Below are 14,223 nucleotides of genomic sequence, written 5' to 3'. Positions count from 1 at the left end.
GTGAGGGGGTTTATTCCAAAGGCGGGAAAAATGAGGAATGAAAGAGTGAAGGTGAGCTGTGATTCGTGATTTTGGAAGTTTTACCAGAAGGGGGTTGTTGGCGGACCTTGAGCACCCTGCGGAAATATGGTGGGGACAAATCGCAGACAGAGCAGGGGGGCGAGACCGGAGAGGAGATGGAAGAAGACAGAAAGACCACCGGCCTGCCTGCGGTGTGAGAGTGAGAGGCCCAATGACAGCCTCATCGTGGGAGATGCCAATGATCCGAAATGCCTTGGTTTCCACAGCGTGAAGCCGAGAAAGGTGGGAGGCAGGAGCACCATCCCAGAGGGGAGAGCAGTACTCCATCAGGCTGCATACGAAAGCTTTGTACGTGGTCAGGAGCTCAGGTGGGCCGAGGAAGGGCTTTGCAACACGGATGATTCCCAGTCGACGACTGGCTTTGGAGGCCAGGTTGGAAATGTGGCTTTCCCAGGAGAGATCATGGCAGACAGTGAGACCCATAAGCTTGAAAGAAAGGACTTCTTCCAGAGGATAGCTAAGAAAGTAGATGGGGGGGGGGGGTTCCAAACAGTCTTTTCGGAGAGACAAAGTGAGAATGTGAGATTCGTCTGGATTGAAAGCTATGCTCCACATGTTGGACCAGTTTGTGATTTTATCCAGATCTGCAAAGAGCGAAGAAGCTGCTGCTTGCCGGTCTGAGGGATGACAGATGGTACGGCAGAGGGTGGAGTCATCAGCAAAGAGATAAAGAGGATTTTCCAGAGAGTCGGAGAGATCATTGATGAAAACCAGAAAAACAACAAGGCTCAGAACGCTGCCTTGAGGAACTCAAGCTTGGACAGGAAGAGAGGATGAAAGAAGTCCATTTAGGGCCACACGTTGACTGCAAGAGGAGAGGAAGTCTGCGAGCCATGAGTGGAGATGGCCTTGGATACCATAGGAAGAGAGTTTGGTGAGCACGGCTGGGTGCCAGACCGTGTCAAAAGCACTTGATATGTCCAGGGATATGGCTCTGATTTCATGTCTGGCATGGAGGAGCTCCATCCATTGTTGGGAGAGCAGAAGCAGCATATCCAGGGTAGAGTGACCTGGTCTGAAACCAAATTGATGGTCGGCAATCAAGCCATTTGAGAAGAGGAAGGATTTAATGTCTGAAGCGATGATGGATTCCATAACCTTGCTGATGATTGGAAGAAGGCTGATTGGTCTGTCGTTGCACCTTTTTATGCAGAGCGGTGAAGTTTGCTGATTTCCAAGCAGATGGCTGATGACCTTGAGCAAATGAGAGGGTGAATAGAACAGAGAGAGGGTGAGCAAGTGCAGAGGAGCAGGTTTTTAGGACACGTGGGCTGATGCCGTCTGGACTGGTTGCAGAATCTGAGTCGAGGTTTGACAGCAAACTCTCCACCTTGTCAGGAGAAAAGGACACAGAGTACAGGGACAGCTGGGTGTGATTGGGTAAGGTGGGTACAGAAAGTGATGGGTTTGAGACGCAAGATTTCGATGCAAACACCGAATTTAGGCATTCAGCCTTTTCACGTGCTTTATCAGCAGTGCGGCCACTGATATTATTCCAATGGGATTAGGGAAATGAAGTGCAGTGCAGGGGTAGATGGCCATTAATTTAAATACAGGGTAGACGTCCATACAGACGAACAGACAAACAAGGACTTTGTGGGGATTAAAACAATAAATGGGAATTCAGCATGTGCTTCTAAAGCCATGGCTTCGGCGAAGGTTCCAGAACGCTGGTGTTATTCTCACATGCCGAGAAGCCATGGCAGTGAAACAACACATGCCCGACGTGATGATGGCAGTTGCGGCCCACGCCATTATGCGCTGATGTTATTATCCCAATGAGTTGAGAGGGGGCGCTAGCTGCCCAACCCAACACATTTAATTACATCATAACCCTTATAGGGAAGGTGCTAATCTTAATATAACATACATTACAGAAATAACTATTCCAAGAGGCTATGTGCATTTCAATTTTGGCATGTGGTTTATAAAACTCTCACAATGTTGTGGCTGTGATTGAGATGATGCCAGTTTGTGATAAATTGATCGCTTTGTTCGGACCCATTCATCTTGGTTCAGGGTGGAGTGTCTACCTCTATGACGTCGGTCTGTGTACTCTTTCACTCGTTACTGCTTTTCGGGAACAGCACTTGCAAATTCTGTTGGCTGTTGATGTTGGATTGGTTTCAGGGCTTCCAGCGGATATAGGAGTTTGCAGCATATCATTATTTCTGCTGGGGTGGGTACGCTGTGTTCGAGCGTGCGGTGTTGAGCAGTAAATTTGTAGGGTGGTTCGAACTGCATCCTTGAATGTCTTTCCATCTGTAACTTGAGCGGCGACACTTTCCTTGATCGCACGGTTTAACCTTCCTTCTCCCCCATTGCATTGTGGGTTGAAGCGGGCTGCATGACGACACTCTATCCCGACATGCTCCAAGAACGTTTCAAACTCATACGAGATGAATGGCAGGCCTTTGTCAGTGATGATAACTTTGGGCAGTTGCCATATAGCCAAGAGCTCGCTGAGAACGTTGATGATAGCCGTGGACGTCACAACTGAGGTTGCAGCAAAATTTCAACCTCCCTCTTCCAATTCTGTCCCACCTTTGCTCTCACCCCCAGCTCCCCTTCTCCCACTCATAAAAGTCAAAGAGCATTCTTACATGGATCATTACTTATTGTAACCCTACACATGGATGGCCCCACAGGCAGATATCTCCAAAAACCCAGTATGTCTATGAAAAGATCATGGATGCTGTGAACAACATACCTCTGGCCCATATCTTCATACTCAGGGTCAGTTTACCATACCTGTGAGATGAATGAAGCAGATGGGGGAACCGTGCCAGTGACGATGTTGTGACTAATAATTGGCCGAGCAAACCAATGCTATGTGCCGCACTCTATTGGCTACCGTTAAGTTATTCCTTTGGACCAATTTGCCCAGGAGCGCTATTCCAGATTAAAACTGAGCAAGCTAAAGCAAGACACGATAGTAAAACTAACATGCACTATATTACAATGAGCAATTGAGTGGGGAATGACGGGAAGAATAGTGGTTGGGAATTTAAATGAGAAAATGGTGGGAGAATTCAGAGGGGCAAAGTAGTCTCGGTCATCGTGTGACTCCAAAGTGGTTACAGGCAAATGGTGAAGTAGAACGTCAGAACCAGTCTCGAGAGAAGTGTATGAAGATTGCACAAGCTGAAGGGAGGGATTGGATAGAGGCAATGTTGTCATACTGTTACGAATTTGGGAATTCGATGGCACACAACATTCAGGTTTCTTTCGTCAGTTATGTCGATAAGTGCTTGTTCCTTCGATAGTTCGCCTTCCATTGTTTAATGGGCAGAAATTGATTAAGTGCGTTGCGCGATTCAATTTAATAGTTAGGGAGCGATCATAACACAATGTAGATGCCCCTCCCCCTCTTCTGCGAAGAGGAAGAAGAGCCCTCCCGTCCCGGGATTCATGACGTCAACAACTCCCTCCCACCCGTGATTGAGCGGGGGATGGATCACGAGGGCATGAGTCACGCCGGGAGCAGGGGAGGGGCGGATAGGAATAAAAAAGGGATACTCTGCTTTGGCTCGGCTTTCAGTAGAGCTTCGGCTTCTGCTTTGGCTTGGCTTTGGTTAGGCAGGAGGCTTTTTGAAGGCTTTCTGCTTTGGTAGTTCAGTAGAGCTTCGGGTCCTGCTTGGCTGGGTAGGCTTTTTGGAGAGCTGCTTTGTTTGGAAGAAAGTTGAGCCGGTTGCTCGGCCCGAGCTGCGAATGGTGGCTTCTTCTTGGTTCGTGGAGCTCTTTGTTCTCCGTTTGGTTCCCGGCTTGGTGCGACTCATCGGCCTCATCTTGGAGGTGGTTCCTCGGGGAAGCGGCGCATCGATGGGAAGGATCGGCTCCTCGTCTCACCAGCACGTGTTGAGAAGCGCGGGAGGATTCGCTGGAGCTCGGGAAGGATCGCGGCTCATGGCGATTGGGTCCAGCTCGCTCTCGCTGGAGCCCGGGTCCGAACAACTTGAAGACCACATGAGGTGGAAAGGTTCGAGATAGGTCCTGGGTTTCAGCTCACCTGTCCTCCGAGCTGGAGCCCATTATTAAAGGCCTCAGCCACCATTTATTGGGTGTCTGTGTGTGTGCGTACGTGTGTCCGTGCGCCCATCTAATAAGTAGGAAATTGTTAAGTGCTTTGTGTGCTGTAAATGTTTGCATTGCATTTCGTATAATCGGTATAGTTCTGCTCTTACGTGCTTCCCTCGTTCCCCATTATTTATAATAAATACCCCAATTGTTCAATGTTTTCAGCTCGTCGCGTCGATTCTTTCATTGACTAAGCATTTTGTGTGTTTGTAGTTAGAAAGCTGTTGGTTTGCTGTAAAAGGGGGACATTTGGACCGACGGTTCTCGGCGATTAAGCCGCTCAGAATCGCGCACGGGACAGGCTCGCCTCAGCGGCTTGTTCGGTCGAGGGTGGAATACCCCGTAGTTGGATTACGTGGGTATTTAGGTAAATTGAAGATTGGCAATCGACCCTACCCCACGTGGTCTGCCCATTGGCGTATTTCGGTTCCTTTACAAGGACCCGTCGACTCGGACTTATCCGGGCGGCGATCTATGTTCCGGGCGATCGGTCTGGCCGACTCGACTTGCGGCTCCATCAGAGTGGTTGGCTCGTGGCGACGCACCAGCACTGTAACAATACGTTGCAGCGTACAGGGCAGCGCTTCACTCTACCACAAGGGAAAAGCCTCAGCTGAGCTGTTGGTTGGAAGGAAAATCCACACCAAGATGCCCGAGCTGACCAGGACGTTCGATACAAGGGATCGGCTCTAAGCTGCATGCTGATTATCGACATCATGCTAAAGAGTCCGATTTGCTGCCGGGAGATACTGTGTTCCTGAAATCGCGAGAACCAGAGGTATCACCAAAACGTACAAAGCAGTCACAAGAATGCATCGTTGCTCCCTCACGCTTCAGGCAAACTACATCGCGAGAAAAGTATGCCAAGGAAATACAAAGATTTTGTCAGATTGTAATACGTCGTTACGAACGAACACAGTTGAGATTGTCGCAACAAAGTGAAATGTTGAGTTGAATGTTGTGAATTAGTGTTTGAGAAATTTGAAACTTTGTGTAGGTTAAATGATCGAGTAGTCAACTCACGTACAGACTTCCTCATCAAGTGGGGGAGGGACATAATGATAATGGATTGTATTGAGTTTGGATACATTTGATTTGAATACGTCACTCTTCTGAATGATGATGGAACCAACAACAACGACAACTACCGGGATGGAAGGAGATTTAAGATGGCTGATTAAACAAATACCACAAGCTGTAGTGGTGATCCGTGATCACACTGGTTTCTGTGTGTCTTGTTGATGTCCTGACATAATACATGTGCAGGATACTCGCTTCCAATGGGTTGCTCTTTCTTTGTCTTCCATAATGAGCTGAAACGCAAGCAACAGACCGGATGCCGTTTAAAGTTATTGCTCGTTTAACACTCCCAGCAACAGGCATAATGAACAATGCACACGTGAATGTATTCCATTGGAGCACAGTTCATCTTTCTACAATTATACCCACAGCATTTGCCTTTTCAACCTTTTCCCTCACTTCTTCCATTATTATTCCCAATACTGAACATTTATAAACAATGGTCATTAAACAACAGCAGCCAAAAGGAATTCTTTATTTTTCAGCAATTTAAACAAAATGCACCAAAATGAATTCCTTCCATTGCCATTCCCAGCCCAACAGAGGCAAAACACCTTGCGGCACCATGCAACACATCACTTGGAAAACGGAACAAAGACCAGCTTTTCATAATGCTTGGCAGATAGCTACACAGAAGGTTCAATGAACACGGAGAAGGAAAAAAACACAACAAAAGGTGAATCAAATTATCTCGTGATGGTTGTTAAAAACTTTCAAAATCGAACACACGCCATGGATCGAAGAGTGTGGACCTGCTTACATTACTTTCAGCAGAGAAAGCAAATGTGGAGCAATCGGCTTTCATCGAGCAATTCCCAGGCATTCAGACAAAAGGAGCAAGCATTTCTGTCTCGGCCAAATCCGCTGATACAACAGGTAAAGCCATCTGTGCTTCGATGGTGACCATGGTGTGCATTGAAAACTCGTTTTATTTTTTTTATATTCCACAAACATGAAGAATATATGTATGTATGTATGTATGTATATATATATATATATATATATATATATATATATATATATATATATATATATATATATATATATATATATATATATATATATATATATATGTATATATTCAGGAGCACAAACAAAAGAAACCAAGAGCCATTAATATCATGCCACGTCTTTCTGCCTTGGTGGTCGATGAATGTTTCGTACGACACATTTCACCATCCATTCTATTCCTTCATTCACACCATTCCTGAAAAACAAACAAAAAAAGGTTGGATTTCAATTAATTGCAAATGCACCAACGTGGCTATAAAATCTACAAGCACAACTTCAACTGATGTGTACACGTGGGAGGATCGACTGGGATCAAGACGACCGATTTGATGTGTGAATGTGGGAGAAGAGTGGGAGCAAGATGGCCGATTTGATGTGTGAATGTGGGAGAAGAGTGGGATCAAGACGACCGAATTGATGTGTGAATGTGGGAGAAGAGTGGGAGCAAGATGGCCGATTTGATGTGTGAATGTGAGAGGAGAGTGGGAGCAAGATGGTCGATTTGATGTGTGAATGTGAGAGGAGAGTGGGAGCAACATGGCCGATTTGATGTGTGAATGTGGGAGTAAGATGGTCGATTTGATTTGTGAATGTGGGAGAAGAGTGGGAGCAAGATGGCTGATTTGATGTGTGAATGTGAGAGGAGAGTGGGAGTAAGATGGTCGATTTGATGTGTGAATGTGAGAGGAGAGTGGGAGCAACATGGCTGATTTGATGTGTGAATGTGCGTGGAGAGTGGGAGCAAGACGGCTGATTTGATGTGTAAATGTGGGAGCAGACCAGAAACAGGAAAGGTAATTTATCTGAAAGCTATGTATGAATGTGGGAGTATTGACTTGTGGGATGATAGCCCACGTGATGTCATTATTCCGTCATTAAGAAGCATGGGGTCCGGTGGTTGTGGGGGTCGGGTAGTTGTGGGGGGGGCAGGGGTTGGGGATTTTAAATGTCTTCAGTGTCGCATGCACGAGAGGTACATGTTTTATGCATGTGTTATGCAGTCTATTTTTTAGCTGGGTCATTCCGTGTCAAATCAGCCAAAAAAATGAAATTCTGCGGTGACCCCCTCAGATTTTCCTGAAAAAATTATCAAAGTTACCTTATCATATACGAGGAAGGTTTGCCAAGTTATAGCTCAAAATTCCAAGTAGTGTCCGAGATATGGCCCTGCAAACACCCTCGGGGTGTTTCAATTCTGGCAGTCACGAGTTGCAGATTTATATCTGAAGCATTTTTGGAGGGCTCTAAATTCCAGAGTTTTACAGAGTTCTGAAAATTCACTCAAATGGTGTTTCTTAGTGAGGCTTTCAGAATCTGACATCAAAAATGTTCTACTTAAAATACTTTTCAAGATAAGTACTCTCAAAAGTAGTGACTTGTAACATGCAGTCAAAACATTGGAGTTTTCAAATTGCTGTCAACAGTCAGTTTATTCATCATGAAGAATTTTGTTGCCTGATTTACATAATCTCATGACTGGATCATTTACACAAGAAAACTGAAACCTTTTGGAGCAAAATCTTGGGTGCTATAGGTGTCTGAACTTTGCTCCAGACTCAACGACACTGAAATTTACCCTGGTTTTACCCCAAGTGTTCACCATGTTGACAGTTACTCAGCTCTTTTACATTTTTGTCACTTAAAGACACATACATAGGCAAACTGTGGTAGAAAATTCAAGAATTGTTCTCAATCCCTTCTATTTTTAAACCATTTTTTATAAAGGCCCACTATTTAAAAAAAAAACGTTCGATGAAAGATGTAGAATAAAAGCAATAGGTTTGCTTTTGAAGTGGAAGCCATGTCAAGAATTCCTAAGCCGACACCACAATGAGCATGCAGTAGCGTTTCATGGTCAGAATAACTTTGTGGTTAATTTACTTTGGCTCAAAAATGTATTTTTCCAATTAAAAATGAGATGCTAACACTTATCTCAGTCATGAAAAAAGGCACAATGTACAATGGTGCATTTTGTATGATATAAAAGTAATAAATATTTATAACATTATTAATCTCGTATCATAGAATTAAATTTGCACATAAACATCAAATTTATACCAAGTAAATACTTGTGTAAACCTGTATATTCATGCAAAATATCATAAATGTGGGGTTTGAAGTTTTGAAGTAATTTACAAAAAAATGCATCAATTTCTAATGATTCTGCAGTCCCAAAAGCGACTTTTTTTAAAATAAATTTTTTACTAGCAAACATATAGAAAAAATAAAGATATTGTAAGGAAGTATGACTTAAGTGGCATCTAACAATATATAAATCAGTTTAGTAAAACTTAAAGAAGTGTACCAAAATCATTTCCAAAGTTCGGCATGAAGCACAACTCTATCTTATTTAGGCTTTAACCTAATACACAGCTCTGCAGTAACTCCCAATGCTCATTGTTACATTTTATTATATCTTGGCAATTATAAAACTAATCACTATTCACTTTGTACAATGGATCCAAGTACATTTGTCCAAACAAGTTGATATGAAATTATGAAAAAAAAAGTTGAATCAGAAATTGTACCTACATTTACAAATGGATGTAGACTTTCGTACAATGTACACCAAGTATATAAAAATTAGATATGCAAATGAATATTTATATTGGTGATTATTATGATCACATTATGTGTCTTAATTTGTAGTTGAGATTGGCGGCAACCTTAAACTAAAATATCCTTTTAAAAAAATGTGAGCCAAATTAAAGTAACCACATACTTGTTCTGACCAAAAAAAACACAACAATTTGATCATTGTGGTGCCAACTTATGAATGTTTGGCATGGCTTCCATTTCAAAAGCACACCGATTGCTTTTATTCTACATCTTTCATCGAACATGTTTTTTTAAATTGTGGGCTTTTATAAAAATCGTTGAAAATAGAAGGGATTGAGAACAACTCTTGAATTTTCTACCACAGTTTGCCTATGTATGTGTGTTTAAGTGACAAAAATTTAAAAGAGCTGTGTAACTGTCAACATGGTGAACACTTGGGGTAAAACCGGGGTAAATTTCAGTGTCGTTGAGTCTGGAGCAAAGTTCAGACACCTATAGCATCCAAGATTTTGCTCCAAAAGGTTTCAGTTTTCTTGTGTAAATGATCCAGTCACTAGATTATGTAAATCAGGCAACAAAATTCTTCATGATGAATAAACTGACTGTTCGCAGCAATTTGAAAACTCCAAATTTTTTGACTGCATGTTACAAATCACTACTTTTGAGAGTACTTATCTTAAAAAGTATTTTAAGGAGAACATTTTTGATGTCAGATTCTGAAAGCCTCACTAATAGGCACCATTTGTGTGAATTTTTAGAACTGTTTTTAAAACTGGAATTTAGAGCCCTCCAAAAATGCTTCAGATACAAATCTGCAAGTCGCGACTGCCAGAATTGAAACATCCCTAGGGTGTTTGTAGGGCCATATCTCGGACACTACTTGGCATTTTGAGCTATAACTTGGCAAACCTTCCTCATATATGTTAAGGTAGCTTTGAGAATTTTTTCAGAAAAATCTGAGGGGGTCACCACAACCCCCGGCTGAAATGACACGGAATGAATGAGCTGTCTTATTCAAGTGTACCAGTGTAACAATAAAAGATGTATTAATCAAAGTTGTGTGGAACCAAATATGCAGATGATTAAGGATCAAGTTCAGTTTTAAATTTAGTTACCCAGTCAAAGCCGAGCAGGGCTGAAGCAGGCAGTCCCTCTTGCCGATCTTCGGGGCACTTTCTCCAAAAGATGTTTTAATCTCTGGCACTGAGAGACAACCCTGAAACAAAAGCCCCGTCCACATATGGGAAATAAGGAAGACATTTTCACAATCCTGACATCAATGTTCTCATTTCAAGAGAAGAATGCGAGACTTCATCAAGGCTTTGTAACCATCGGAGCAGCCAGAACAAAAATTTTAACAATAACACTGCTTGGCTTCATCGTGCATCACGGAAGCAGGGACAGGCATCAAAGGTTTCCAAAATCAACCAGTCTTGGTGTGCGTTGTTCAGCTCACTTCAACATCCTGTTTATTTACGAGAAGAAGAAGAGGAACCCCCTCAAGTGTTTCACTGCTGATCATTTTGTCTGCAAAGGCCAAAGTGAGGTTATTTGTGAAATACATTACATTTTGGGGGCATTAATTAATCAACACATCGTTGTGAGATCAATCAAAGATATCTATGAAATAATTGCTGCACAAGGAAAATAACAAATGTGTTGTTTCGAACTGTACTTGAAAACATTCCGTTACGTGTCTTCCATTTAATAAGAGCATCGCTAATCTTACACTGCTGTGGACAAGGCAAGACGGGTTTTAAATGCAATTCTTTACCAAAGGCTTGTCTGGATTCAGGTAATCTTTCTTCATCCACAGAATCCACGACATATATCAGGCCGTGACATTCTGCATAATACTGCAAAAGAACGAGTTATGGATCAAATGAGAGGTCCAGTTCAAGGCTCGCCACGTACAGTGTCTTGAGTTCACTGAAGGGTATACGCAAGGAAAGTCCGGACAAGACGATAAATTTAAACCACGCATTTAATTCATCCATTTTTAATGGGTTCACATCCAAAGGCCTAACATTATGGGTGTATAATATACATATATATATATATATATATATATATATATATATATATATATATATATATATATATATATATATATATATATATATATATATATATATATATATAAAATATATTATATATAAAATATATTATATATAAAATATATTATATATAAAATATATTATATATATAAATATATATAAAATATATATATATATATATATATATATATATATATATATATATATACACATACATATATATATATATATATATATATATATATATATATATATATATATATATATATATATATATATATATTGTTACGGATTTCAGAATCCGGTATGATGAATGCATCCACACATCCAGGTCCTCAAACAGTTATTTCCTTAAATGCATGTTCAGATTAGCCCCATCCCCATGTCTAATGGGATCTTAAATGTGATGCATTGAGAAGGGTAAAGGATAGATCCCCCCTCTTATGGGAAGCTTTTTTCTTTACGACAGACACGTTTACACACATTTCTTTCACGAGCTCTGAAGCCCGCCCCCATTCTTCCTCAGCAACAATCGTTCGCGAGCTCTGATGCCCGCCTTTTTAAGAGCGCACGGGAAAGCAGAGGCGAAGGAAAGCGGGGCGAAAGAAAGCCAGGGAGGGAGAAGAGGACGAGAAGTAAGCTTGAGAAGCGAGCAAGAAACGAGTGTCTGAACAATGCAATAACGAGACAATTCGTCCTTCCCAGTGCTTGGGTAAGCGAGCGTGTGGTGCGTGTGTGGGTGTCTGACCAGCGCCAACGAGACAATTCGTCCTTCCCAGTGCTTCGGCAAGCAAGCGTTTGGTGCGCGTGTGGGTGTGAGCAGCGCTGCCAACAAGTGAGGCACGGGTCGGTCAACAACAACACCAGGGTCTAAACATGCGACAGACGATCTCGGTGTCCTCCAGACATCGAATGGCGTTCAAGGCTGTTCACGAGAGGGTGCACGGCAAAGCTGGGTGCTGGTGACGGACGTGACACACACGCATTTCAGGACGTTTTCACTTCACGGACGACTTTGTGGTAAGCGAGACGATTCTTCCGCCCCCCTGAATGATCTGTTGGTTACCCATGTCTGTGTTTAGCTGTAAGTCAACCCCCGATAAGCATCTGCTCTTTGTCTCTTTCCTGACATTTTGATTTGAAATTTATTCTTTATTTACGTCAGAAAATAAAAAGTTCTTTCCATATGTTAATTTTATTATTAACTCGAACTACGTTGTTGATGGCACACCATCGCATATTCCCACGCACACTGCTTTGTCCCATTAACGCTTGGGAAATTTTATCCCAGGTGAAATTTTATCTTGCAAAATGGATTGACTATTCTTTTCTATATGATGTGCTTTATGACCAAAGACTTACTATGTTTACTAAATCAGAAGTCATTGTAAGCATGTCAACATTTCATGAAACATTAATTTAACACTGTCCAGCAATATAGAACTGTGCATCAATTTAATCATAGGAATGAACTGTGTATAATATTAATTACAATGATTCATAATCAATGAGAAAAACACAGTAAAACCTGTGACTGTTTGTCACTCATGGGGGCCACATAAGTAAGTTCTTTATAAAATAATTTACCATGTACAATGGTAAATACACGTAAAAAAAAAAAATCAGCCCCCATGACCCCACCCCCACTGGCACGGCCCCTAGGGGTCATATCAAAAATCCGACAGTGTTGTGCACTTCCCCATTCATATATGTACTATGTCCCAAAGTTTCAAGTTCCTATCTCAAACGGTGTAGGAGGAGCTATTTTGACCCCCTATCCGCTAAGCACCCCCTACCACCCAAGCACCCTCTGATCATCATGTGTTTAAAAAAATATGTTGTTAAATGTATAACTCAAGAATATGTTTGATTTAAAAAGCCATAAGACAATTTTTTTTTAATCGACCCCCATGACCCCAACCCCTCTGGCTCAGCCCCTAGGGGTCATATCAAAAATCCGAAAGTGTTGTGCACTTCCTCATACATATATCGACTATGTCCCAAAGTTTCAAGTTCCTATTTCAAATGGTGTAGGAGGAGTTACAGGGTAAAACAGACGGATGTACAGATGTACGGACGGACAGACGGATGGTGGAGACAATCACAATATTCCCGCTTTTCTTCGAAAGCGCGGGAATAATAAATCATTTGTCAATTTCCAACCTGTCTGTGTTTGTCCTTTCCTTCCATTGGTCTAGCATTATCCGAACCGAGATACACTGGGAGGTAATTACCACAGATTTTACCAAAAATAGTCGGCATGCACCAGCGGTTAAAATGCTCGGCTGCCCTAATTAAAATCTAATCGAGATAACATTGGTGCTTTGCCGAGGGGACACTCCCTGCTCAGGTAACCACGTGACCTCTAGTTAAATGGAATAATTAAACGGTGGACACTGGAACTCGCAGTTGACTGGGTGGCGTTCGTGGTTTTAAAACAACCCACCATACCACAATGTTAATTGTGAGCGGTGGCCCCAGGTCCGGCTCTTCCGAGGACAACCGGGGATTAATACCCATGAGTGACAAGCTGGTGTCTCGGTACCCGTGGCCGCAATAATATATTGTTACGGATTTCAGAATCCGGTCTGATGAATGCATCCACACAACCACGTTCTCAGACAGTTATTTCTTTAAATGCATGTTCAGATTAGCCCCATCCCCATGTCCAATGGGATTTTAAATGTGATGCGTTGAGAAGGGTAAAGAATAGATCCCCTCTCTTATGGGAATCTTTTTTCTTTATGACAGACACGTTCACATACATTTCTTTCGCGAGCGCTGGCACCCTTATTTTTCCTCAGCAACGTTCTTTCGCGAGCTCTGACGCCCGCCCTTATTGTTACCCAGCAACGTTTATGCACACATTTATTTCGCGAGCTCCAATGCCCGCCCTTATTTTTCCTCAGCAACGTTTATTCACACATTTCTTTCGCGAGTGCCGACGCCCGCCTTTTTTGAGAGGGCACGGGTCGTCATGGTAACCGTGCGCAAGTGGGGCGGGGTGAGCTTGGGGCGGACTCTGCGCCCGCCAAGACGGGCCGCAGATATAAAACAAATTGGAGGTCCGTTCTGAGGAGAGAGAAGCAAGAGGAGGGAGAAGAGAACGAGAAAGAAAGCCAGAGAGATAAAGGAGGAGAGAAGCGAGCAAGAAGCGGGCAAGCGAGCCGAGAAAGAAGTGAGAGTTGAAGCACGCGAGGGAAGAAGTGAGTCAGAGAGGAAGCGTGCAAGCAAGGAAGCGTGCAGGCCCGCAAGTGAGCAAGCGAGCGTGTGGTGCACATGTGGGTGTCTGACTAGCGCCAACGAGACAATTCGTCCTTCCCAGTGCTTGAGCAAGCGAGCGTGTGGTGCGCGTGTG

At 42.8% G+C, this 14,223-nt stretch overlaps 2 protein-coding genes across 5 annotated transcripts in view; both read right to left on the bottom strand.

The window, feature by feature from the left end:
* LOC147019407 (uncharacterized) overlaps positions 1–14,223 on the bottom strand; it is a 520,827-nt gene that overhangs the window by 199,835 nt on the left and 306,769 nt on the right. The window lies entirely within an intron of this gene.
* The window catches only part of ARFRP1 (ARF related protein 1), a 48,995-nt gene continuing 40,469 nt past the window's right edge, over positions 5,698–14,223 (bottom strand). For 2 of the 3 annotated variants that reach the window (XM_085893853.1, XM_085893855.1), the window contains 4 exons: positions 10,583–10,664; positions 10,265–10,335; positions 9,924–10,024; positions 5,698–6,445 (listed from right to left, as the gene is read on the bottom strand). In XM_085893853.1, coding sequence (XP_085749979.1) covers positions 6,358–6,445; positions 9,924–10,024; positions 10,265–10,335; positions 10,583–10,664 — 342 coding nt within the window. In that variant the 3' untranslated portion in view covers positions 5,698–6,357. Of the gene's footprint in view, positions 6,446–9,919; positions 10,025–10,264; positions 10,336–10,582; positions 10,665–14,223 lie in introns of those variants that run through there. The other variant, XM_085893854.1, reaches the window with a different exon arrangement.

Source organism: Eptatretus burgeri, chromosome 9 (assembly GCF_056783735.1).
Source record: "Eptatretus burgeri isolate ZD-2024b chromosome 9, Ebu_testis_v1, whole genome shotgun sequence".
NCBI classification, from domain to species: domain Eukaryota; kingdom Metazoa; phylum Chordata; class Myxini; order Myxiniformes; family Myxinidae; genus Eptatretus; species Eptatretus burgeri.
This window is presented reverse-complemented; position numbering and strand designations above follow the sequence as displayed.